We start from the raw sequence: 18,151 nt of genomic DNA, 5'->3' as shown, positions 1-18,151 counted from the left end.
ATATATTCAATTGAGTTAATTTTATAATTTGATTTATTATAGTAATACATATAAATAGTTTCTTTAAAAACATTATTTAATATATTAAAATTAAAAATACAAAAACGTCCATACATAAAAAATAATATAAAAAAATAAAATAATAAATATATGAATCAATTAAATATTAATATATTTTAAAATATTATTTTAAAATAATATGGTTATAATAATACTCAACATTATAATTACGTTTATAATTACATTTACATTACATTATTTATTAATAAATTAATATCTACCTAAATACTTTCAAAATTTAAAAATTCTCCAAATCATAATATTAATAAAATAACATTTTATATAAAATCTTTTATTTCTTCTAAATTTTAGGTTGTTAAAAAACTATAATTCTGATTTTAATATTATCTGAATGCTTAAAAAAATTAAATAAAATAATTAAAATAATTATTATATCATGTTACTAAAATATTTTTGTAGTTTTAATGATGAGATTGTTTTAATAGATAATTTTAGTTAAAATTTTATGAGAATTAGAATTATTAAAAAAATAATAAATTAGAAATATAATTTAAAATTTTTTCAAAATTTAAATTAATTCAATTTAATTTTATTAATTAAATATATAGATTTTATATAAATTTCAAATTTTAATCTTTTCTGTTTAAATTCTTATACTAATTTTTATTATAATTCAAAATATATATTTTTTAAAAGTTAGTTCTGATTAAAAAATTTAAATTAATTTTATTGATTAAATATATAGATTTTATATAAATTTCAAATTTCAATCTTTTCTGTTTAAATTCTTATACTAATTTTTATTATTATTCAAAATATATATTTTTTAAAAGTTAGTTCTGATTGATTAAATGAGTTTAATATTATATTAAAACTTTTTAGAAAAGAAAATTTTTTCTAATAAAAGAAAAAATATTTAATTAAACGAGTTTTTGCTTTCAAAAAAAGAATTAAACGAGTTTTACAAAAAAAATATTAAAATATTTATAATAATAATAATAAAAGGTAACGAATTTTTAGTATGCTAAGAAAAAATAAAATTTATAATATATTATACTTAAAAATAAAATAAATTATTTAATCAAATATTAAGTTAATTGAATTATTATCTATAATAAATTAAAGGCTCAATATTGACATAATATTTATATTTAAGTGTAATTAGTTAATTTTTAAAATAAAAATTAAAGATAAATAATAAAATAAATTTTATTTTATGAATATTTTATAATAAATATATTATTTAATTTAAAATAGCTGTATATATAAAATAATTAAAAATAATATATTTCTTATAAAATATTTATAATTATTAATATAAAATAAAATTTATTTATTATGGACTGCATATTTAACTGTAAAATTATTATAATTATAGTTAAATATAAATTAATATTATTTTTATATATAAAATTAATTTATGTCTAAAAAAAATTATATTTGATATTTTATCTAAATTTTGATTGTTTAAAAATTGATTAAAACTACGCTCAAACGTTAGTCAAATTCATTCAAAATTTAAACATTTGAATAATAATGTAAAAGTTAAAATTTTTAATTATTTGATTATTAATTTATATAAAATATAATAGTAATGATACAGGTAGACTACTAAATAGCCAATTTAAAAATTTGTAAATGAATTAAAATTATAAAAAATATAAAAGTTGAATCAATTAAATTAAAATTAAAAGAATTAAATTAAAATATAAATACGCACAAATATTAAAAATTTTAAATTAATTGGCCTAAATTATATAATTTTGTATTCTTATTTAATTTACATATAATTTATAATATATCAAAATGAGAGGAATAATAAATAATAAAATTATCTAAAATAATCATATTTACATTTATTATAAATTATTTTTATTTTGATTAATTAAAAAATAATGAATAAACTTACTATTATGTAAGATTTTTAATTTAAAGCTAATAGTAAAATATGATAAGATTTGAGTTATAGTGTTTTTAATTTCTAAACTAGTTTAGATCAATCCGTCTTAAATCATATAACTCCGTTATTATTATTATCCTTATTTCTATAAGTATTTATCATTATACCACTATTATAACACTTGCAGAAGAATAAATTTAGAAAAATAGTTCTCACCACAAAAAATATTTCAAGAAAAAAGAAAATAATTATATATCACTACACAATATTAAGAAATTTTTTTTATATATATTTCATATGTTAATTGTAATATTATATTTTTAGGATTTGAGTGGAAATATGATTACTTTTTCTATTTTCTATTTATATTTTTATGAATTTCATCATTACGAATTAATTTATAGAGATTGATTTAGTTAATTATATAATTAAAATTTCTATATATAATATTATAATTTTAATATTTTATTATATAATTAAATTATAAAATATATTATTATGTTTCTAATAAAAATATAAATCTTGAAGTGTTTTTATAATATAATTTTATACTATATTTGAAATATTTTTCTAAATTTTATTATTGTAAATTAGTTTATATATGTATAAATAGTAAACTAATTAAAAACTAATTGAGTTAATTATATATTTAAAAATTTTATATATAATATTATAATATTAATATGCTGTTATAGAATTAAATTATAAAATATATATTATTATTTTTATAATCAAAATATAAACATTGAAATACTTTTATAATATAAATTTATATTATATTATATTTAAAAGTGATAAAAGGAGTATAAAAATATGGAAGACACTAATAATAATAATAGTGTAATAATAACTTTACATATTTATAAATTTCATAATTAATTTAAATGATAAATTAACCATTAATTAAATGTAATTTTTATTATAATAATATTAAATTTTTATGAGTATTTTTTTTCCAATGATGAACTATATTTAAAAAGCTCTACAGACTACAATTAGAATGGGATCAAGCCTAAGAGAAAGGAACATAGAAGGCCAACCTAGAAAGCCTAACCGAAAAAGGATCCAATCCAAAACCATACAAACCGGCTCAGCCCAAAAAATTCTTGGAACCAAACAGAGAAAGCTAGAGCAGCTTAGAGACCATCCATTTGCCAAAAACGGCACCAACTAACCAAAACATCCAAAAACCTAGCTACCAAACAGTGCTGCCCTCCACTCACTGCATCGACCAAAGTAAGCATCGATCAAACAAACAACAGCAGCAAGCAAAGCTTCCGACTCACATGGCAGCGCTTCTTCTAGTCACCACCCGTTCACAAACAAAGTAAACGAAATGCAAAAAAAGCAATAGAACAAAACACCCCAAGAACAGGCGGCCGTCCATGCAAACAGAAAGAACTACCCAACACCGGCTGTATTTCACCTCAATTCCATAGTATTTTTAATCTTTTAAAGTTATGCAGCCATTTTAAGGAGTTAAACGCGAAGCTCTGATACTGATTATCACTAGCTGATCCCTACTCCAATTACCGTCCATCAATCAAAATAAATTAAAATTAAAAGAAAATATAACTTTTTTCACAACAACCTCACATGGGAATCCAAGATATGAGAACAAAACTAAACTAACAAAAAACCACAAACAGGAGAGTTGCCGAGGTGAAACGACTTCCTACACCGGAATTAAACTCTTATCATCATGCTCTTCTCCTTCTTCTCGAATATCTTATTCTTTTAAATTTTTATGAGTATTCATATTTATTTTATTACTCTTCCTTTCTTTTTATAATAATAATAATAATAATAATAATAATAGTTTATCCATTTTTAATTTTTTTGTAATATAAAAATTAATGCTTCTCTTGGGGAAAAAAAAAAAGTTTCGGAAGACAAAAATGGCCCTCGCGAGATCCACCAGGGCTATTTAAAGGCTAGGCGGTCATCTCCTCTAAGTCCTTCAGCTGCTGCAGAACAGTGTGGAGCTTCGCTTTTTGATTTGGAAAATGGCCAGATCGACAGGCAAAGATGCCCAAGCTCTCTTTAGTTCCCTTCGCGCTGCTTATGCTGCCACTCCTACTAGCCTTAAGGTCTGTTTCTCTCTCTCTCTCTCTCTCTCTCTCTCTCTCTCTCCCCTTACGCTCATTTTGCGAATGGAATCGTAACTTGTCCTGTTATTTTGGATGCAGATCATCGATCTGTACGTGGGTTTTGCGGTTTTCACTGCTCTGATTCAGGTATGGATTCATAATCGATGCTTATTCTTGTCATTAATCTGTTGTTTAATTTTAATAATGATGAATCATGGGGTCAAATCTACGACTTGCTTATGTACTTTTTTGTATTTGCTAACGTGAGGACTATCTATTTCTATCTCGTTTCTCTTTTTTTCTTTTTCTGGTAAGATAGTTTATGTACATCTTGTGTCCATTCCGCCGTTTGGTTGACTGGAAAATCTGGCAGTGGGGGAATGCAAATGTTCTGTGTTTAGCTGCCCCTTTCCCTTTCCCCCTTCTGGAGCTTGCCTATTTGATGTAGAGGAAGAACTTAGGGCAATTAGATCTTAGCAATTATTTGGGTTTAAAGAAAACCTTAGAATTAGAATTCTGAATTGAAAAATATAAATACAAAATTGACTGCTGCTGTCCTATTATACAAGTTAGGGTAAATCCTAATCTTAGAATGAAAATAATTCCTAATTAATTAAGTAAAATAATTTACTAACTAGGCATCCTCAATAAAGAAGGAAAACTTAAAGAAGAATATACCAAGTAAAAATTGAAAATTGAATCTCATAATTAATTTGGAGGCTTCTGCATTATTCTACCCGGGTCAGAAAAAAATAGGGTTGGCAATTTTATACACTACATGTGAACACCACATGAAAATGACACGAAAAATCAAGGGTTAGGTTTGAGCTTATTTGTGATTGTGTTAAATTTGTGTTAAATGGATCGTGTCATGTTGATGTCGTGTTAATATAATAAAAGAGTTGTGTTAGTGTTTAGATTTTTGACACAATTCACTAATTCAATGTGAACCCCACCCACGAATCCAAATTGCCATCCTTAGAAAAAAACTCAGCGCTGATGATTAAATGTGGACCTATTCCTCTGTTGGATCCACTCGTTTCGGCTCTTCTTCAGAAATCCACGTGCTTTCATTTGCTTGCCTCATCTATATCAAACTTCCATGACATCCAACACTTCTTCAATAATTTCAGCCTTTGCAACTGGTAGCTGTTGAATTTGAGCTTCAGTGGAAGATGGGACACCATCAAATCCATCAAAAGTATACAAGTCTGTAACAGTAAAGACAGGACTAACTTGCAATTCAGGTGGAAGCTCAATTAAATAGGTAATTGAACTGATTTTTTTCAACTCTTTGCAAGGTCCAAACTTCCTAGATTTGAGCTTGTGATAAGTGCCTTTAGGAAATTGTTCTCATCTCAAATGCACAAGTACTTGATCGCCTTCATCAAATTTTGTTAAAAGCTTAATAAAAGGAGGGAAAAATTTTAAAATCCCATATTACCTTCCCTCATTCCATTCATTTTAACTCCATCCTATAGAACTGATTTTGCTCTAACTAATTCAACATCTGCACTCCTTGTACTACAAAAACTTTGTCATAGTTAATCTCACTTTTGGGAAACTAAAAGAAAAAGAAAACCACATGCACCATTCTAAAGGGAATTTTCTAGATTTTCTTCCCAACTTATTCTCACTTCCAATGAACTAAGCAAACAATACATGCTTGAAAAAACAAAATATATTCACTTCTTCATGAGCTTAGCAAGTTCAAAACCAATTAGTTTTAAGCACCTAGAGTAACAACAATTTTAAAGAAAAAAGGACTACAAGAGGAAGGAAATGAAAAGAACGCTGAAACTTTAAGAAGCCATGCTGACAGCAATAGAAGACAATGAAGTTGTTCCCCAACATGTTTGGCTAAATCGCTGGGCAATACTTAGTATAAGCCTATTGGGTTTGATCAATGTCTAGCATTTGTGAGTAAGAGGACCACCAAGCTACAACACCCACTCATCTGCGTCAGCAAAGCACACGTCTCCAATAGAAATAAGATCATCAATGGAAGTAAACTTGGGTTGAACATCTTGATTTGTCTTCTTACTTTGGTTTAATGAAATCCTCCTTCCAAGGCGATTTGAACTTCTTCATTCAAATCCCTAACCCCTTCAACCTTTTAACATGGTCTTTAGGGCATCATTTTTCATATGCGGACAACTACACTCATTCATGAGCATATGAGAAACTCACAAATTGTTGCAAATAGAGTAATGTGTGTAACTTTTAAGTGAACATGAAGATTTTGCTGCAATTCTTAAGGTGTCCCAGGTCCAACACCAATTTGGATGTGGATTTTCTGAGAATTTGTCTGCTTCACCGCCAGAAAATTGTTTGAGCAATGAATAATCACTTTCCATTCTCACATGTTTATACCTTTGTGGATCACACATAATTTGAGTGCATCCTTTTCATGTTTTATATTTATGATGTCCAGATTTGGACCATTTTAACTTGTTTTGCTGATTACAGGTAGTTTACATGGCTATCGTAGGATCATTTCCATTTAATTCCTTTCTTTCAGGAGTGCTTTCCTGTATAGGCACAGCAGTCCTCGCTGGTAAGCAGGAAGCACTATAGAATTAACTCTTTTCTTATGAGAAAATCCTGGTTTTCGTTTATAGCGGAGATATTGGGTCTGGGAATGATATATATAATTTCTTTTTTATTTGCTGCAGTTTGTCTCCGTATCCAAGTGAACAAAGAAAACAAAGAATTCAAGGTAAGGTCATTATACATATTGTTCGTCTTATCCTTCCATTAGTTGATGGGAAAGAGAAGAAATTCAAGGTCAAATTTAGCTGTCTGATTTTTCAGTTTTCTTTATGTTATTTTATCAAAAATACTAATTTTTTAAAAGTAAATATATAAATAAGTTCATACTGTAACCATTTTATTATATATATACTTTTTGAAATCTAAATCTATCTTTCAAATCTAAAGTACCAGGACAATTATAAAAATACTATTTACTTTAATATTTCAAAATAAAAAATAAATATTAATAAACAATTTCTTGATGAAAGACCATAAAGGTTAAAATAAATAAATTTGGTTTTATCATCAACAAAAATCAGAAGAAATTGAAATAAGAAATCATGCTGCTGTGATTAAATTCCAGCAGCAAAATCTGAAATGATAACGTGGTCAACTAATGAGCTGCCAAAACTTAAAATCAATGATGCAGTTTGTATATCTATCTGTAATCTGTTGGAGACACAAAATTAAACAACTCCCTATGAAGTCATACGCGCACGGTCCTATCTAATTTACCCATTTTCTTTTTGAATTTCCGTCTTTTTTAACTATAGTTTATTATACTGTGAAGTTAAATAATAAATTCTAATAAGAAAGTTGTTTATGGTAATTAGGATTTTTTTTTTCTTTTTAAAGTCATCTTTTAAAATTATTTGTTTGTAGTTAGGCTAAAAATATGGTTTTCTATTTAATTAACTGTGTCAGGGAAATGTACTTGTTGAATGTTGCTTAGATTAGCAAAAGCATATTGAGGCAAAAAGCTAGGCGATACAATCCTTCCTTATAATATGATTAAAACTATTCAAATAATTAAAATAAATTTCAATCATCATTTTTGTAGAGGTTCTAAACAAAAGTAATTGGATATTCCTTTTATAAAATTACAGGATTTACCTCCAGAGCGCGCATTTGCTGATTTTGTCCTCTGCAACCTGGTGCTTCATTTGGTGATCATGAATTTCCTTGGTTAATTTTTAGAATTTACTTGATATGTAAATAAGACATAATTATATAGTAGGTTTAGGACACCTTTACAACAAGTTCTTATTGGTCGTTCTTGCGAAACTTGCCAGATGAAATGCTTATTAATATATATATATATATTCCATCAAGGCTTGGTGGAAAACAGGGGGCACTCGAAGTTTGAATGGAACCATCAATCCGATAAATCCAATCCAAACAAAATGATTCTTTGATTTAAATTGCAGGATGGAGTTGAAAATGTTTTTAATTTTTTTGCATTTTATTTTTTTTAATGGTTTGGTTGGTTGATATAAAATCTCATCATAACCCAATAAATCTAATTGTGAAGGTAGCATATTTATAGGCTGTGTTTATCAAAAACTGTTCGGTAATTCTAATGTCTCATCACGTAACAGTTTTCTCACTATTACGGCTTTTAAATATGGTGATTTCTCTAAACTTCGCAATTAGGTTTATCGGGTTGTGATGAAAGATTATATCAATGGTGGGATTACATCCAAACTTTGACACTACTGTAAGCATCAATATATGGGGGAATTAGATTGACTGATAATGATTAAATTTTACTATTATTTTAAGATTCAACTCATATTATTTTAAAATATGATACTAATTATATTATGTTATTTAATTTATTATTTAGTATTTGTAATTCATTGAGATTAACAATTTCATTTCTTTATTTTTAAAACTATATTAATTAATTGCTAAATAAATACATATTAGTACCTGTCATTGTATGATACGATGTTTATAAATATTAAATTAATTTATATAAAATAAGTTGTATATACTAAATAAATACATATCGCTTCTGCTGTGGCTTTTACTTTTTTACTTTTTTTATAAATCACAATATTTATAAGGATAATAAACAATGAATTATAATCACTATTTAAATTTTTTAATAACAAATTGTAGACATTTACCTTCATAATTTTTTTTTTGTCACGTATGTTACTCTCAATATCAGAGTATTTAGGCATCTTTTGTTTTGTAGAACTGAAACAATTTTTTTTGCATTAGCTTTATTTTTTCTCTTTTCTTTATTGGTCTTTTAGATTATATATAATTATATTTAATGAATTTATATTATATACTTCAAGGTGTTCATACGTGATGTTACATTGAACTTTGTAAAAGAAATTGGTTAGAATTAATAGATTACATCTTTATATGGAGTGAAATATATCTCAATCTCAAACTTGATTTAATTTGATTGAGAAAGCAATCTCCACTTGATATTTCTACCAATAATCTTGATATAAATAAATCGCTACTACATCATATGTCTAGTAATTTAGTCTTGTTCTAAACACAAAATTTATATTAAAATTAAAACAACCTTTAAAGTTTACTATTTATTTATAAACTTTTCATGCAATTCGAGAATGTAAAATATATTTATGCTAATTGACATTCAATTTCTTTATAGTCATAAATAATCATATCAGTTTAAGTTTAAAAAACTTTTTGAACTTTTGCCAATTTGGGAATGAATGTTCAACGAGTTTATATGACTTTTAGCTTATCGATATGAACAATAGTCGATGTTGTTTTTATGTCTTTTTTATAATTAAAGGAAAAAAGTAAACTTTGTTAGTGTAATTTAATCTTATAAGAATATGATTATAGTCTTTTAATAATATGTGTTTCCAACCATTTTTTCTTTGAATCTTATACTTTCAAGATAGAAAACTAAAATTTTAGTTGGATGGATTTTTAGTGGGTGATTGAATTCTCATAAATTATCATGAATCCTTAAGTACATCCAATATTAAACCCATGATACCTATGAGTGACTAACATCTTACTCATTGCATTTTATACGAGGTTCAATCAACAAACTTAGCTTCCAATACTCAAGGTCTCGAGTACATTCATTATTGTTATCTTGCATTAGTTGAATTAAGCTCACTAAACTAGCAAATGTGTCGAGTTACTTAATAAACTCTAGTACACTCAACATTACCCATTAAGCTGCTTCACACCCACAATAATATATGCTTAAAAATTGTTTTTAGAGGACACTAAATCAATTATGTGACATTAGATAACCATAACCGACAAGATACATACCTAAACTCCTTATTCAATTGCCTCAGTGGAGAAGCATAAATTCAGTCATTTTAGTTGGAAGATTTTCTTAGTCAATTTAATTACTATTTTTATTTTATTTTGCACCTTAGCCGATTTAAATCTACACATATCATATATGCATCTATCATAAACATATATCATATATACATCCATTCATAAACATATATATATATCATATATGTGAACATTTATACATACAATGACTAATAAAAATAAAAGGTGTAACAATAGACTATGGTAAGGGACACCCTATTCGAGCCATAAGAATTGGTATTAAAAGGCCATTCTTGGATTTGTATTCATCTAGCATAAAATTTATAAGGCCTATATTATTTGTACATACAAATCTAGTCTTCTTGTCCCATTGAACTTTATCAATTGGATTCCACTTTCTATCTTTTAATCTCCATAATATTTTCCATTGATATTTTTAATATTCTAGACGAAATAAATAAAGAAAAATGATAATATTTATATTTTTTATATACCAGGCAAAATAAACAAAGAAAAATGATGAGTTCATAGACAGTTAAAAATATAAATCATTAAAACAATAATTTACATATCTTTTGAATTAAATAATAAATAATTTATTAATTATCGCCTAAAATATAAATAGAAATCTAATCACATTGATTTTTAAAATCCATCATCATTCATCATAAAATTAAAATAAAATTTGATAATTGAATTTAGAAACATGATACATAAAATTAATAACATATTTATAAGCATCACATGTTTATCTATAAATTTTATTCATTTTGATGTTATTTTTCAACTTAATAATATTAAAAAAATAATTAAACATTTTAATTATGAATTTTGAACAATTATGGGTCAAATAAAGCTTTTGCACATTGAAAACCATAAAAATATGGATCGGATGCATGTTTTAGCTAAAAAACACAAGTTAAACCCATGCTTGAGCGTTGACTATGTGGTCAGTGGGTGTTACATGACCAAACCGTCTAACTGTGCCAACTGTACCACGCAAAGTGCCTGTTCCACGTCACGGCCATACTCTGACGTGGAATTGCTTTTTTGCCTGCCCCATTGGGAGTTTATGCAAAATTTTTTTTGAGAGATAATTATTATCGTGTTTCTATCATTTAACTAAATTAATTAAAATGTCTCCAAAATTTTTAAATTAAATTAAAATATCCCTTTAATTTAATTCTCTTAATCAACATCTGCCCAATTTAAGTTTTTTTAGCTGTTGGTCTGTAGGGAAATCTCTAAATTACCTTGCATGAGTCAACAAACGAAAACCCATCTTCTCCATTTGCAGCAGCAACAACCATTTTCTAAATTCAAATAAGATCCTCCTTGTACTGTAACCATAAAAAAAATGTTGAATCCCACGTCGTGGAAAGGAGTAATATGCTCTTTATATCAGTTACAGATAATTCTCCTTATTGAGCTAGCTAATTTTTAGGATAAGTTAGGTCTAACTCAAATTTAAAAAATAAAAATTAAAAAAAAGTTGTTGCAACTGAATTATAAAATACACTAACTAATAAAAAATGGTAAAACAAAATTATGCAGCAAATAAGTATGAGTTTGCTGCATAATTTCTTTTCAAAATTGTTGGGTAACCTGTAACAAAGTAATCTTTACTTTCCATCCTCATTTTTTTTCTCTTCTTTTCTCTTTTCTCCTGATTAGCATATCAAGTCCTTCATTTTGTTCAACATGATTTCATAATTTCATATAAACTAGATCAACGATTTCATAAGACCATAAGTCATGTATGACATCATAAAATTTTCACTTCTGATTTTGATTAGCTAAAAGGTAAAAATACAAGTACTGAATGTTTATATATTGAGCACTAATTAAGGACACATAAACGAATGACTTATTTATATTAAAATTGAATCACTGACCTGCCATGCGCAAAGCTTTCTTCATATCGGTATTCTTAAATTTCGTGTTGTAATTGCTTAATATATGTTGAATGCAATATCTATGGTTGGCTGATGGGGGCTACTATCAATCCTTTTGCATTGCCTTTTTAATCCCAATGTATCTGTAGGATATAACACATAATTCTTCTCTGTCGATAACATATAATCGAAGACAATCCATGAACCATCCCCAGTTGTTACTATCCTCTTTATCAACTAATGCAAATACTAATGGAAAAATCATATTATTTCCATCAAGCCCGGTTGCACAAAGAATACAACCACTATATTTCCCATATAAAAACGTTCCGTCAACAAAGATGACTGGCCTACAAAACTTGAATCCTTCAATTGATTGTTGAAATGCCCAAAACATTCTATCAAACACTCTGACATTCCCATCCAAACGATATTCAATCTAGTGTGGATCATCTTTAATTGAGACAACTGTATCGGGATTGTAATTCACAATAGCATGCATGAACTTACGCAATCTCCCATATGATTCCTCCCATCCACCAAAAATCTTTTCAATTGTAAATTGTTTTCCCATCCATGTTTTTTTGTAGGACGGTTCATATACAACCATATCTTTGATCTCAATCTGAAGAGTGGCAACTTTCATATCTGGCTGTTGTTCGATTATGGGTAAGATAAATGTACAAATAAATCTAGAATCAAGGTGACCATGATCTTTACTAACACCTGCGTTTCTACATTTGTGCGGACCGTGATATCTTGTTATCTTCCAAATATCAGCATTTTCTTTACGGGATGCACGAAGGTGCCATTGACAACCAGATAATTTGTCCTTACACTTGATCAAATAAGTCCTACTCTTAGTTTCATCATAACAAAATTGGTGATGTCGCAACATATGATACTCTTTAGCAGCAGCGATGACAGCCTCTTGAGATCTGAATATCATTCCTACAGAGAATTCTTTTGACTTATCCCAGAATAAATTCGATGGATCTTTTGCATAAGAATTAATTCTCATTACATCAGAGTCAATTTCAGAATACGGAGGTGGAAATATCGATGGTTTAATAGGATTTTCATATCCACTATTAAAACACATTGCATAATTTATATCATGATCATCTCCATCATTAAATTGAACACCTGAAATGTCGTCTTCCTCGTCAATCCAAGGATCATCTCCATCTGTATCTAAATCATCAAGAAAATCAGTATCATCATCGTTTTCACTCTGACCAACATCCTCTGCATTGTGCTGTAATTCATGACATGTTTCTATCCCTACAACCGGACAATTATCATTCCGGAGATTGTCTTCAACTTCACCCTCCATAACGATTGGACAACTAGTTGAAGGCCCAATACCTCCATCTTCTGTTCTATGATGACGAGATAAAATATCTACATATAATACAATTAAATATACTGGCCTGATTGTCGTTATGTAGTCAAACATCATGTCCACATCTTCGTCATCACTTAGTTGTGCTAATCCATATTTAATAATACCATTATCCAACATCGGTTGTCTAAAAATAATCCTTGTTATCATATCTTCATGCGTTGACAATTTAATGGCACGAACAATTTTAATCACTAATTCTTCATATTTCAATTTTTTTTCGATATGAAACATTCTAGACTGTCCAACATAATCATATCCAATATCAATATTAACTATGTACCCACCCCAGTACACTGTACCATAATGCAGAGTAGTCATTTTTCTTCCTAATTCACCTACTATACAATAATAGTACAATAAATTATAGATAAAAAAATATAAGCTAAATACATATATATCATAACACCATCCATGTTTGCTATATAAAAAAATCCTCATTTTATAATATTTTCATTTTTGGTCACAACAACCTATGTATATTAAATTAATTTTTAAAAAACTAAAATTTCATATTTATTATGAATAATATAAATTTATTTCCCCACAAAACATTACTTTAAAATTTTAAATAAAATATATCTCACTAAATAATTTTTTCATAATTTTCTAATAATTTCCTTACATAATAAATTTACATTTATAAATTTTCCCTACTTTAAAACTACCTTAATCCCTACAATTTTGATCACAACAACCTATGTATATTAAATTAAGTTTTAAAAAACTAGTTTTTCATATTTATTATGAATAATATAAATTTATTTCCCCACAAAACATTACTTTAAAATTTTAAATAAAATATATCTCACTAAATAATTTTTTAAATAATTTTCTAATATTTTTCCTACATAAAAAATTTACATTTATAAATTTTTCCTACTTTAATACTATCTTAATCCCTACAATTTTGGTCACAACAACCTATGTATATTAAATTAATTTTTAAAAAACTAAATTTTCATATTTATTATGAATGATATAAATTTATTTTCCCACAAAAAATTACTTTAAAATTTTAAATAAAATATATCTAACTAAATATTTCTTTTTCTAATTTCCTAATATTTTCTCACAACAAAAAATTTACAACCAACATTTACAATTATAAATTTTTTCTACTTTAATACTATCTTAATCCCTACAATTTTGGTCACAACAACCTAGGTATATTAATTTAATTTTTAAAAAACTAATTTTTCATATTTATTATGAATAATATAAATTTATTTCCCCACAAAACATTATTTTAAAATTTTAAATAAAATATATCTCACTAAATAATTTTTTTAATAATTTTTAAATATTTTCCTACATAAAAAATTTACATTTATAAATTTTCACTACTTTAAAACTACCTTAGTCCCTACAATTTTATTTACAACAACCTATGTATATTAAATTAATTTTTAAAAACTAAATTTTCATATTTATTATGAATAATATAAATTTATTTCTCCACAAAACATTACTTTAAAATTTTAAATAAAATATATCTCACTAAATAATTTTTTCATAATTTTCTAATAATTTTCCTACATAATAAATTTACATTTATAAATTTTTCCTACTTTAATACTACCTTAATCCCTACAATTTTGGTCACAACAACCTATTAATATTAAATTAATTTTAAAAAAAGTAAAATTTCATATTTATTATAAATAATATAAATTTATTTTCTCACAAAATATTACTTTAAAATTTTAAATCAAATATATCTAACTAAATAATTTTTTTATTCATTTCCTAATATTTTCTCTACACAGAAAATTCACAACAAAATTTACATTTATAATTTTTTCATACTTTAATCCCTACAGTTTTTTGTCCAAGACCCTATATATATTAAATTTCTTAAATAACTATATTTTGAGATTAATTATGAATATTATAAATTTATTTCACCACTTTTTATTTCATTAATTTTTTAAATAAAATAAATCTAACTAAATAATTTTTTCCTAATTTTCTAATATTTTCTCTACACAAAAAATTTACATCAATATTTACATTTATAAATTTTTTCCTACTTTAATAGTACCTTAACTCCTACAATTTTGGTCACAACAACTTATATAAATTAAATTTTTTAAAAAACTAAATTTTCATATTTATTATGAATAATATAAATTTATTTCCCCACAAAACACCTTATTTTTTCATACATTTCTTTTTTATTTATCACATTATTATAAATCATAAAATTTTTTTCTCATTTTCTTATATTACTTTTTATAATTTTAAATAATCACAACTATACATTTTTTTACTATTAATTACATACAAACTATAGTTTTTTTAATAATATAAATATCTTACTAATTAATTAAAAGAATAAAATATATCATATTTTTATAAATAATATTAAAATTGATCACAAATTTCATGCGTTCATGAAGACTGTATAGAGAATATAAAAAACTACATAATATAAATTTTTTTTTATTAATAAATTTTTATTTATCTAAATTTCATAAAAAAAATTAATATAAAACATACTTTTTTTATTGAAAATTTGTTGAGATGGGTTGTGGCAGAGAGAGGAAATATTGAGAAATTTTTTTTTTTGAGATGGGTTGAGATGGGTTGAGAGAAATCTAAGAGAAAAGAGAAGCAGTGAAGCGTTGAGAGAAAATAAATTGCAGCGTGAAGAGAAAAGGATGGACCAGGGACGGTGGGGTGTGTAGTTGGGATATAATACCGAGCTTCAAAAGCTTGGTATTATAATATCTCCTCTACCGCACTTTTACCGCACTTTTAAAGTGCGGTAGAGGAGGATTTCTCTGTCAGGTGCAGGAATCCCTATACCTGGCAGAGATTCTACCGCACTTATAAAGTGCGGTAGAAGGCTTCAGTAGGAGGCGTGCCTTGCCTCCTGCTGATGGGGCAGAGACGGGTCTTGTCTCTGCCCTCTCTGCTGACGGGGCAGAGACGAGACCCGCCTCTGCCCTCTCTGCCAGGTGCAGGGATTTCTGCACCTGGCAGAGACCTACTTCTGCCGCACTTTTGATGTGCGGTAGATTTTTTTAAAAAAAATTCTAAAGTGAGGTAGAATTTTTTTTATTTAAAAAATTTTATTTTTTGTATTAACCGCTCTCTATCATATTTTATAAGTGCGGTAGGTTCTACCGCACTTATAAAATGCGGTAAAGGGCTGATTCACCCTGATTCGGGAAATTTTTTCTCGTGGACCAGAGTTTAAGAAATATATATATTTTTTAACTTTATTTTGCAAAAAGTCCACTGAAAACACACTTGACTGCAAATAATGTATACAAGCATTTGAAATATATGTACCCATCACATCCCAATAGTTTTGATAGAAAACTGGATTGAAACCATCAACACTCGGTGATTTGGCAGGCTTCATTGAAAAAAGTGCTTGTTTTACTTCCTTATCTGACTATAGGGCACACAATAATTCATTATTAAATGCACTAATTAAATGTGGAATTTATTGGACAACCCAATTAACATTACTAGCTTTTGTTTGAAAAAGGTTCCTAAAATAATCTAACATCACCTGGTCCAAACCGGTCGACCACATTTATCATTCTCCATCGTTATCATTCAAATGACTGACTTGGTTCTTTTTTTATCTAGCGATAGCTGCAATATGGAAGAACCTAGTGTTCTGATCCCCATCCCTCAACCAGAACTCTTTTGCTCTCTGTTGCCAATGCATTTCACGATAGTAAAGAAGTTCATGATATCGCGACTTAGCTTGATGAAACATTTGGATATCCTCTTGTGCACTGGATCCACGTAGGATCCTCATAGAGCATAAGCAATCTGCTAATTCCCTTTTGTACTTCTGACGAAATTCAGAACCCCACCTCAAAAGCACTTTAGCACAAAAAGGAAGTCTATCAATTAAGCCCAAGTGGCTATAATTCGACCAGCTTTTCACAATAAGCTCTCTACAAGCCTGTGTCCATATCCATCCATTTTCAAGATGAAAACATATGCTCTAACCTTTCTATACAAAACATCGAGTCTCCAAAAAAATGGGTAGGTGGTCCAATGATGTTATCTCCAAAACCGAACCTTTCGCATCAGGAAAACAATTACACCAACTTCTACTAGTTAATTTTCTATCTAGTTTTTCTTCGAAAAAAATCAGTTCATCCCCTTCCATTTTCCGATGTATAAGGGTAACCATCCAACCGAAAATCAATAAGAGCAGCATCCTGGACCGCACTCTTGAACCTATTAATTAAATGATTTGGTTGTCGACGACCGCCTCTCTTTTCATGTGCAACAAGAATATCATTAGTTGTAACAACCCGGAAACCGGTACCCCTCTGTAACGGTCCGAACCATCACTGGCACTAGGATCCAGATCGGCTTAAGGCCGCCGGGACCCGTAGCAAGCCGACTATACTCTCTGTGTACCTGATAAATCCCATACATGATACAAAACGACTCAACAAACCTGTAAAACTCTGTAGGCTTAACTACTGCTACTCAGATATGTCAATCTGAAATGGCCCTCAGGGCCTATACCAGGGACTACTATCTGCTGTGGCTCAAGGGATTGAAACCCTTTTAATCTATAACACATCCCATTGGTATCTCATCCAAGCCATACATTAAGCCTAACTCACACATTTCTTGTAATACCCGGCTCGATCAGGCATCGGAATTCTTACCGTCTGGTGGAATTCGTGCATGTCAGTGGTGTTGAGAAGGGTAAAAGAATGTTTTCTATGTTTTGAATAAGTTTTGGATTCAGTTTTGAAGAGAAAAGACTTTAGGAACTTTTGCCATGTTCGGCCGCCGAAGGTAATATTCGGCCGCCGAAAGTGTTTAGATTCGGCTTCCGAAGGTCATGTTCGGCCCCCGAACGTTGCATGGTTTTGCATGCAGGTTTGGCAGCCGAAGGTGAGTCGGCCAGCCCTCTATTTCAGCGCCTCCAGTCGGTGAAATGGATGGATTTCTGTTCCTTTCACTTCCTGAGGAGAGGCCACGTCCTCCCTGAGTCACTTGCTTTGGTTTTATCACC

General features: G+C 27.8%; 2 protein-coding genes across 2 annotated transcripts; one reads left to right on the top strand and one right to left on the bottom strand.

Moving 5' to 3' along the window:
* Positions 1-3,851: 3,851 nt before the first annotated feature.
* On the top strand, positions 3,852-7,877 carry LOC110607963 (dolichyl-diphosphooligosaccharide--protein glycosyltransferase subunit DAD1). The gene is made up of 5 exons (XM_021747143.2): positions 3,852-4,011; positions 4,111-4,158; positions 6,481-6,568; positions 6,687-6,730; positions 7,653-7,877. The coding sequence occupies exons 1-5, from the start codon at positions 3,928-3,930 to the stop codon at positions 7,734-7,736; spliced, it is 348 nt and encodes a 115-aa protein (XP_021602835.1). The 5' UTR covers positions 3,852-3,927; the 3' UTR covers positions 7,737-7,877.
* Positions 7,878-16,741: 8,864 nt separating this feature from the next.
* Positions 16,742-17,284, bottom strand: LOC110607964. Its single transcript, XM_021747144.1, has 2 exons — positions 17,189-17,284; positions 16,742-17,074 (listed from the first exon to the last, which is right to left on the bottom strand). Exons 1-2 carry the CDS (start codon positions 17,282-17,284, stop codon positions 16,742-16,744), a joined length of 429 nt encoding a protein of 142 aa, XP_021602836.1.
* Positions 17,285-18,151: the final 867 nt, after the last annotated feature.

The sequence above is a fragment of the Manihot esculenta genome, chromosome 4 (assembly GCF_001659605.2).
Source record: "Manihot esculenta cultivar AM560-2 chromosome 4, M.esculenta_v8, whole genome shotgun sequence".
NCBI lineage: Eukaryota > Viridiplantae > Streptophyta > Magnoliopsida > Malpighiales > Euphorbiaceae > Manihot > Manihot esculenta.
The sequence above is the reverse complement of the archived record's forward strand: the minus strand, read 5'-3'. Positions and strand labels throughout refer to the sequence as shown.